The 9,075-nt window shown below is 27.7% G+C and overlaps 1 protein-coding gene across 1 annotated transcript; it reads right to left on the bottom strand.

Moving 5' to 3' along the window:
• Positions 1-1,543, bottom strand: MYB56 (MYB transcription factor MYB56). Its single transcript, NM_001248733.2, has 3 exons — positions 1,274-1,543; positions 1,022-1,151; positions 1-766 (listed from the first exon to the last, which is right to left on the bottom strand). Exons 1-3 carry the CDS (start codon positions 1,404-1,406, stop codon positions 124-126), a joined length of 906 nt encoding a protein of 301 aa, NP_001235662.2. The 5' UTR covers positions 1,407-1,543; the 3' UTR covers positions 1-123.
• Between the last annotated feature and the right edge of the window lie 7,532 nt (positions 1,544-9,075).

The following is a 9,075-nucleotide window of genomic DNA, read 5'->3' as shown; positions in this document are numbered from 1 at the left end:
AACCAAAACGAAAAATTTTGGACACAAAAAATGATCTAAATTTTCTCAAAATTTTGGGATTCTACAACTATTTCCATGTTAACAAAGAGGTCACAATAATTAATTAACATGACATTTTAAGGTCTAAATGTTCATGGGTCTGTAAAATCTATATAGATTCCTATCGGTCGCAGTTGTGGTAGTAACCGTAGTAGTAGAAGTACCCATGGTTTTGCAATAACAAGCTTGGTTACTTTGAAGCCCTAGATTGTAACATAGGCACACACCTTGTTGGCCAGTGATGTTCTTCCCATACAACTGGTACAAAACCTGTGGCTTCTGATCATCATGCTCTTGCGGTTCTGGTTTCAACTTTTCTGGGTTCAACGAAGAAGAAACTTGGGGTTGAGAAGGAAGACCTATGGAAAGGTCCAAGTTGAGTTGATGATGAGGGAAGGATTCTTCTGTTGTAACGCCACTGCTGCTGTTAGAATCTTCAGCAGCAATCATGTCGGTTCCAATCTTTGTGTTGGCATAAGCACTATTATTCACCAACTGAAAACCGTTGTTGTTGTTGTTATTGTTCTTTATCTTCTTCTTGCTGTTAGAAGATGGAACTGCGGTGGCTGTGACGGTGGTTGCCGGAGTGGCGGAGGCAGCGTTGAGTGGACGATGAGTCTGAGGGTCGATTCCGCGGCTGTAGAGTTTTCTCTTGATGTGAGTGTTCCAATAGTTTTTTATTTCGTTATCGGTTCTTCCAGGTAACCTTGCAGCTATCAAAGACCATCTGAGAATTCATAAAAAGAAGAAAAAAAAACATTAATTTGAGAATTTCTCATTAGGAAAAGATGCTAGCTATAGCTAGCTAGGCTAGGTGAAAATTTGAAAGAATAACAAGACTGTATATGTTATGATACTTGGAATGAATGAATAAATATTAACAATAAAGTAAATTAAATAATTTTGTTTTAACTAAATGATGTGATACTTGGAGATGTAAAAGAATAATGAGAGGAAAAGGAGGATGTGCTTATGTTCTTACTTGTTTCCAAGTAAGCTATGGAGGTTTATGATGAGTTCATCTTCCTCTTCAGTGAAGTTGCCTCTCTTGAGATCAGGTCTGAGGTAATTTATCCATCTGAGTCTGCAACTCTTGCCACATCTGAGCAAGCCTGGAACACATAACACGAGAAATTAATGGGCTTAGTCTAAAATATAATCATATTAGGAAAGTACATTTAATTTAATGTGGTTGTATTGAGTGGGAAAAAGAAAGAAGTTTATAATTAGTTACCAGCAGCTTTGGGGAGGGATCTCCAACAGCCTTCACCATGGAGCTTGATGTAGTTGATGAGGCGTTCGTCTTCTTCTTTGGTCCAAGCTCCTTTGTTGGTGTGTTCTTTCTCGCAACAAGGGGATCTTCCCATGGTTTGAGAGAGAGCAAATAACAACAAGATATGTTTGTGTGTTGTGTGGAAAGTAATTGGTGAGAGAATTGAAGGGAATATAAATGGGAGGTGGTGGAGAACAAGAGGAGGTGCAATTGACTCGGGGACCTTCTTTTTCTCAGAAGTAATGCAAGAGAGAGTATTTGACCGAGTTGGTGAGAAAGACGAGTGGTTACAATTAAGTTAGTGCTGGATTTGGTAGGTAGCTCTGCTTTTCATGTTCCCTACCCCTCCCTATATTTCTTTTTATTTCCACCTCCCCCCTCTTCTTTCCTTTATTCACACTTTCACCTCTAACACTAATTAAGCTTCCTTTCGTTAATTATAAAATGAGGTGAACACATTTTTACCTTTTATTTTAATTTTAAACTTTTTTTTATTTGCTTTCATTCCAGCCAATGATACTAAACTCATGTAAGTATAACTTTAAGTCTATAACTTCCTACTTACTTTATTATCTCTTGAAAACAAACTCTCCTACTTTATTTTACGTTTATTTCATTCTCATCAAAACTTGAAATAGTGTGTCATTCGCAATACATTTCCTAATATTTTTTCTTAATATATTATTTATTATTAGTTAAATAAATAAAGATTATAAGTACCATCAAATATTAAGCAAGAAAATAAATCCAATCAAATGTGTACCCTTTCTCTTTATTTATATACTAGTGCAAAATCATTATAGATTGAAATCTTCTTCCAACTTAATGCACAAATAGATGGAATAGGAGCAAATAGCATCTTTCTAGCTTGCATATTCGTGGAACTCAATCTCATTTAGTTAAAAAGGTTCTCTCTAACTTTCAGCAACTGAACGGGAAGTGGTTTAGAAAAGGACTTTCGAATCAATGGGATGCGCTTGCCCCGCTAGAAAGGCCCTGACCCTGTAAAAATCAAAAAGAAAGAAGAGAAAAAAAAAAAAGAGAGAACTTTGTATTTTGGTAATTATTTGGTTACCAGCTAATTGGGTGTAACTTATTTTAAAAGATATAACTCTTGTTAAAAGTTAAAATAAAATGTTGTATTAATTTATAATAGTTAAAGGTAAAAACATTCACAAGAAAGATCATACCAAATAATATTATTCCCTTTATAATAATTATATATGAATTAAATTAAAATTTTCATTTAATTTTTTATGAGAACTAAATTAAAATTCCTTCTATATTTTTATTTATTTATAAAAACACCTTAATTATAAGTCATTTTGCTATATTTAATAAATAGTAGATATAATAAATTAATATCTTTTGAAAGTCTAACTTTGTCACATATACAAAACATTTTAAGAATCTTACTTTATCTCTTCACATGCATAACTAATAAAATTAACATAATAAACATGCATATTACATATTATGAGAGAGATAAAAGGAATTAAAATTAATAAAAATGTTTACAAAATAAAAAAAAGTACATCTTATTAATGTTAGAGATAATTTTAAAAAACATATATATGCTATTAATTAAATTGACTAATTCTTTTATCCTTCTGAAGTTGAGTTTAATAAAATATAATGAAATGAAGATTTTTAATAAATTTTATATAATAATAAAAATATATTTAAAGAAATGTATTAAATTACTAATATTTCTCTTATCACCCATAATAATCTTATTTAATTTGAGAAGAATATCTCATAAATTAAGACAGTGGTCGTCTGATACCTAAATTTCTAAAAAGAGTGTCCTTGGACCTTGGTTATGTTATTTATTTATTTTTTATCCCATTCACAACGAATTATTACACATGACTTCTTATGGAGAAGTTGATTATTAATTATAGTTATCTGGTAGGGGCTAATTATTATGCACTTTCACTTAAAGATCGATGCTAAAGATAAGGTTGCCGCATCATTAGTAGATTTTGTAATCAAAAGAAATTTTGTATTACTCTTTAAGAGAAAAAAGAAAAAGAACATTTCGAAGATTTAGGTATTCATCAAAACGAAAATACAACCTATATTAGTTCATTTGGTTAAGGTTATTTTTAGCATTTAATCTAAAATAGATTTCTTTTTTATAAAAAAATTCTTATTTGGTGATTTTAAATATTTTAAATTAAATTAGTGATATCAATATTTTATATTTTAATAATTAATACTAGCTGGTGTATATTTGTGTGTGTAATCAATTACCCACATTATTAATAGTGATTATGTTTATTAATAATACCAGGTTTAATTTTAAATAAAAAATTAAATTATAAAAATAGATTTATAATTAGAAAAAAAAGGGTCAACACTGACAATATATAAAATTTTATATTTTATACACTCATTCGATCACAACCCATTATATATAATAATTTATGATTAAATGACAATATAAAATTATTTTACATCATATAAGTATTAAACTCTTATAATTAACTCATATAAAAATTAAATATATTCAAACTAAAAATGTTTTTGCATACTCTCCAAAAGATAAGCATGTACTACAAATTAATATAAAAAATTAAAACTTAAAATGCATTTCTAAATAATTAACACACAAATTAAAAGTAAACAAACTAAACCCACAATTTAGAATATCATAATCTTCTAGAGAGAGAAAACTATGAATTATCGATATGAATCTAGCACACATGGTGATAAGTTCTGTAATGTCTTTGATTATCGATTTCTTAATGATTTACACTTTATGACACTTCACATGGTGACTCTTCACTTAATTTTTTTGTTGGCTAAAATTTTTTACTGGTCATAACTATTCGTAAGTAGTTTGTCTGATATCTTGACAATCTTCTTCGGCTACTTTTAATATCAATGACTGTCTCGACACACCAACATGAGACTTTTTAGCGTATTTTATTCTCACTCACACACTTTACAAGAAACTTTTCAGAAGATCATATCTATTCAAAAGTCAAACACATTTAACTGTGGAGTTTCTTATATGATAGATTACAAAAAAAAATAGATACATCTTGTTGATATAGATTATAAAAATCTCTGAATTCCTCTTATTTTTATATAATTCATCAAAAAGATATTACAAGCTCTACTTAAATAGTTTAATTTTGACAAAAAAATTAGTTAGACAATTATGAATCATACTATACATGTGATGATCGCGGGTAGTTAATTATACATAACGTGTTTCCTTTTTTGATTATATGTCGATTAGATATGTATAACGACAGTGATATAGTTGCTAGGTTTGTGATTTTTGTATAATTTCTATTCTTCTACATTCATCTTGAACAAGTCTTTTTAATCAAAATAATTAATTATTGCAATCCTTAATTTTATTTAAACTGCTTATAATTCATTTAATTACTAATTTAAAAAAATGAAAATTGTTAATAGTCATAAGCGTCTAATAGTCTCTTCACTGATCCATTCTCTTTGGTCGGAAATAATGATATTAAGTTACTTGCGAGTTACAATTATCGCGATTTATGGAGAAAAATGTCCCGCAAATACAACCATCAGCATCAGCCTTCACCAGCTTTGAGGTATTGACATCTGTATTTCCAGTGTGGAAGACACACAGAGGTATCAAATGTTCATCGGAAAATTAATAAATACATAATATACACATCACAAGAGTCCAGCATACATATCAAGTTTTTCTTTCAACTTTTTATTGATCACCAATAATCAACGGAAAAGAATTTTGGATTTGGATTTGGATATGTAGGTGATGTTCGGTGTAAAGTCAACGGCAAAGAATTATTGGTTTTCATTTAGGTATTGTTTGGTGTAAAGAATATTTTTATATATTTCTAATTAACTCAATTACACACATTATTTCCAGAAAAGAAAAGTGATGATGAGAAAGTTGATTATGTGTTCGTGCGCTTTAGAAATGACTTGGCTTATTATTTAATTTTAGTAGAAATCACATGTCATATTTTTAGCGAAATATTTTTAAAAATGGAGTTAATTTTTCATAAAATCATCTTAAAAATAAATAATAAAATGATACAGTAGAACATGTATATAGAAATTCATCGTAAAAGTAAATAAACTTAATTTTAACATCACAAATAATTCAAATATGTAAAAAAAAATCTTACAATAGACTGATATTTAAATTAAGAAAACATAATTAATTTTTTTTATTCAAAATGCAATTTTAAAAACATAATATAGTTGAAGAGATTATTTTTCATGCATTCTCAATGTAAAAATTTTTATACTGTTAACCAATCAGTGGTTAACTTTTATATCTTATTGAACATGCATATCAAATTATTTTCACTTTATTTGAACATTTGTTTGTTTGTTATATATATATAGATAAATAGATAATAGATAATAAGTATTTTTCACATGAAATAATTTTACTCGGTAGGAAATAATGCTTTTCTTTTAAATATTTAATGTAATTGTATATTTAAAAATTGAATTTGAGATCACCTATTAAATTAAAATAAACTTAGGTTAATTGATTCACATATTCGATATTAATTAGCTTTTGATTTGCATAAAATTTATAAGCGTAATTTATTTTATAAAAACTTTCAGTTGAATGGTTGTATTGATAAGTTTCATATTTTTTTAAAAGTTAATGGTATATAAATATGCATTAAATTTACATCACAATAGCTTTATACGTATTATAATATGGACATTTCGGAGCTTAATCATCAAACTTTTACATAACCAATTACTTGCAAAGATGACAACATTGGCTTGTAGAAAGTATTCACGATGATGCTATCAAATTTTTAAGTTAACTTGTTAATTTTTATAAATTTATTATTTTATTTATCTTCTGTGAATTAACTTATTTATACATTATTTTTTTAGTAGATTATAAGTAAATTTGATAAATTTTAAATAAATTCGATATACTCTCAAGTTTATTACCAAGTCAATGAATCAATAAATCAATAAAATTAGACCAAAATATAAATAATTTTAGATTGTTTTCTGTCTGTTTAGTGTTTATATCTTTATTTAGTGTGTTGTTCCTAAATAATTTTTTTTTACATTTAATAACATCTAGCTTTTGTTCTCTAATAACATTAAATCCTGATGAGAATAAATGATCTACTGCTATTATAACATATGCAAGTTATTATCTAGTAATAATGCATTATTAGACTTGATTTTTCAAATATTGTGTAATTTATGATTTATTATTTTGTTTTATAATATTATTAAAATATTTAATTAATATGTTATTTATAGATATTTTATTATTATTTTTATATTAAATAGACTTTTATGAATCTACGAGACAAATATATAATACTTTCAAATTTAATAACCTTATTCACAATTAGATTAAATAGATTATTCCGAACTTAAGAAACACTTACTAAAACCAATTAGAAACGAAGAGCAAGAGTTATACAACAGAAATTAAGGCATCAGGGATTGCAATTAATCTAAGCCTTTTTTTTTTGGCATACAATGCTTAGTTATTTTTAAATTTAATACTAGTATATTTTATTAAAGCTTTAAAATAATTGCCGTTGATCGGAAAGGGAAAAAAAAAAAAGTAATGTTGAATTTGTAACAACTTTAAACAGAAGAACTCAATGCAAATAGAATTTGTAAGGCCGTAGGTTTTTTGTTTATGAGTGGATGGTTTGAATCACCTGTTTTGCTAAATTGATATTTTTGTGTTTGACTCTCGTTAATTAATCTGTTAAAGCAGCAATAATCGGCAAGTAAAGTTGAACTTGACCTCAGCCATAAAGATCGCATCATCTTCGTATAAAAATATGCACAATGCAAGGACCAAGTGATAATAAACGAAGCTGCAGTTAAAGAAATTAATAAAATATTAAAATCATACCTAACAACAAAATAAAGGCTATCAAGACCTACCATAGCAAAAGCATTTTGCCCCCACAAGAGCCACTGATTGAGAAGTTTAAAATGATGCAATGCACACCAAACTTTTTGTTCAGTACAAAACCAAAACCCACTCTTATCTTCCCTTATTTGTTTCTCCCAAGTTTTTATAGTTTATGTCCTTCCACCTTTCCACTGTTTTCTAACTACTCGTTTTATTATTATTATTTGAGAAAAATATTATACATGAATATTATAAAAAAAATTATATCGTAATCCAATTACAATTTAACATATATAATAAATTTTGTAATTTTTATGATAATTACTTAAAAATTGATATTAACAAGAATTTATAATTGAACAACAATCTAAACAATCTAAAAGTGCTTTACATGATTAATATATAATCATTAAATTTTTATTATTTTATTTATTTTTTGCTTTTTTATAAAAAGGATTCTAGAAGAATGTCTCAATTCTCAACTGACTCCACTTACTCTTGTCAATTCAGGTTTGATACGAGTTACTAACGTCCCCTACCATCCATGGTTGAGATTGCTAGTGCTCATCAATAGTATCCTTTTCTTTCACCCACTAGCATACAAATTACCGAAGAAATTAAATTTAAACAGTAAAACATTGAACTTGCCTTACAGTTAATAATTTGGCTAAGTTCCTATCCAAACAACTCGCTAATCTACTCTTTTTATCATCTTCAAAAAAAAATTCTTTTACAAATCATAGGGGTATTAATTCTTTACAGCTTGAGTCGGATAAAGTTAATGCAGATGAAAAAGTTTTATTTTCGAGTATTTAATATAATTGTATAATTAGGGCTCAAATTCAAAAGTATTGATTAAATTAGAAACACTATGTTTTGTTGATGCACCTTAGTGTATTCAATTTTTTTTTTACTTTAAAATATGGTTTGCTTCATTAGAATTAGAAATGATTTAAAATTTACCTTATTCATATTAATTGACCAGAATTTTATTAATGTTAATTAAGAATATATATATATATGTATATGTGTGTGTAAGTATAGACTATAGAACATTAGATATATTGCAAGAAATAAAATTGATTTTCCTTTGAGTGGTCCCATTACCAATATCTTCATGTGTGGAGTGTGTTCTGAGTTAAAGTCCCGTGAAAACAAAATCGTTTACAAGATGATATATATGGGGTGTGGTAGCATAAGGCCACAACAACGCTTGTTCTATTTATCTAGTTTATAATATTGCTAATGATCGGTATCTTCACAAATATTAGTCATTTTCAAAGTTCAACCAACCTCCTTTCCCATCCAACACAGTTATGCCATTTTGAGCCGGCCATGTCAATTTTAAATTTTTTTATGGACATGGTTGGTAAGGCTCACCCTCCTACCTTAGTTTTATTTTTGCTTCTAGAAGCACTAGAAGAAAATTACTCTTTAAAATAAGGAGAAGAATCTGCCAGGGTTGGTGACCCACCTCCTTCCCCACATGGTTCTCCCACCTCATCTATTGGAATGAGCTGGCCCATTCATTTGTTTCAACCTCTCATGCCACACTCTAGTATAGTCATGCTTTTAAAGTTTTTTTTTTAATATAATATTGTTACGAAATAATTAATAACTAATATTCATCCAAAATCATAAATTATATTGTATAAGTATTTTTCTTCATGTCAAAACTTATTATTGGAATCTTGAACTATTTATTTAAGGAATATAAATTATTATCACTAATGTGACTTTTGTTTGTCCGCTTTGCTTTTCAAATTCTTTCCCTTCATTATAATCTTATTTTATGGAATTGGTATTATTCTTATCTTGGAGTATTTTGACTGTGACCAAGAGTCTATTAATTTGTCACCACTGAGAGATTTTCTTTTGTGGC

Source organism: Glycine max, chromosome 6, assembly GCF_000004515.6.
Source record: "Glycine max cultivar Williams 82 chromosome 6, Glycine_max_v4.0, whole genome shotgun sequence".
NCBI classification, from domain to species: domain Eukaryota; kingdom Viridiplantae; phylum Streptophyta; class Magnoliopsida; order Fabales; family Fabaceae; genus Glycine; species Glycine max.
This window is presented reverse-complemented; position numbering and strand designations above follow the sequence as displayed.

Bases quoted from the DNA above. Each gene is read 5' to 3' on its own strand.
- MYB56 (NM_001248733.2), bottom strand. From the start codon at position 1,406: ATGGGAAGATCCCCTTGTTGCGAGAAAGAACACACCAACAAAGGAGCT. The intron at 1,152-1,273 runs GTAACTAATTAT...TATGTGTTCCAG, and splicing joins ATCCCTCCCCAAAGCTGCTG to GCTTGCTCAGATGTGGCAAG. The intron at 767-1,021 runs GTAAGAACATAA...ATGAATTCTCAG, and splicing joins CATAGCTTACTTGGAAACAA to ATGGTCTTTGATAGCTGCAA.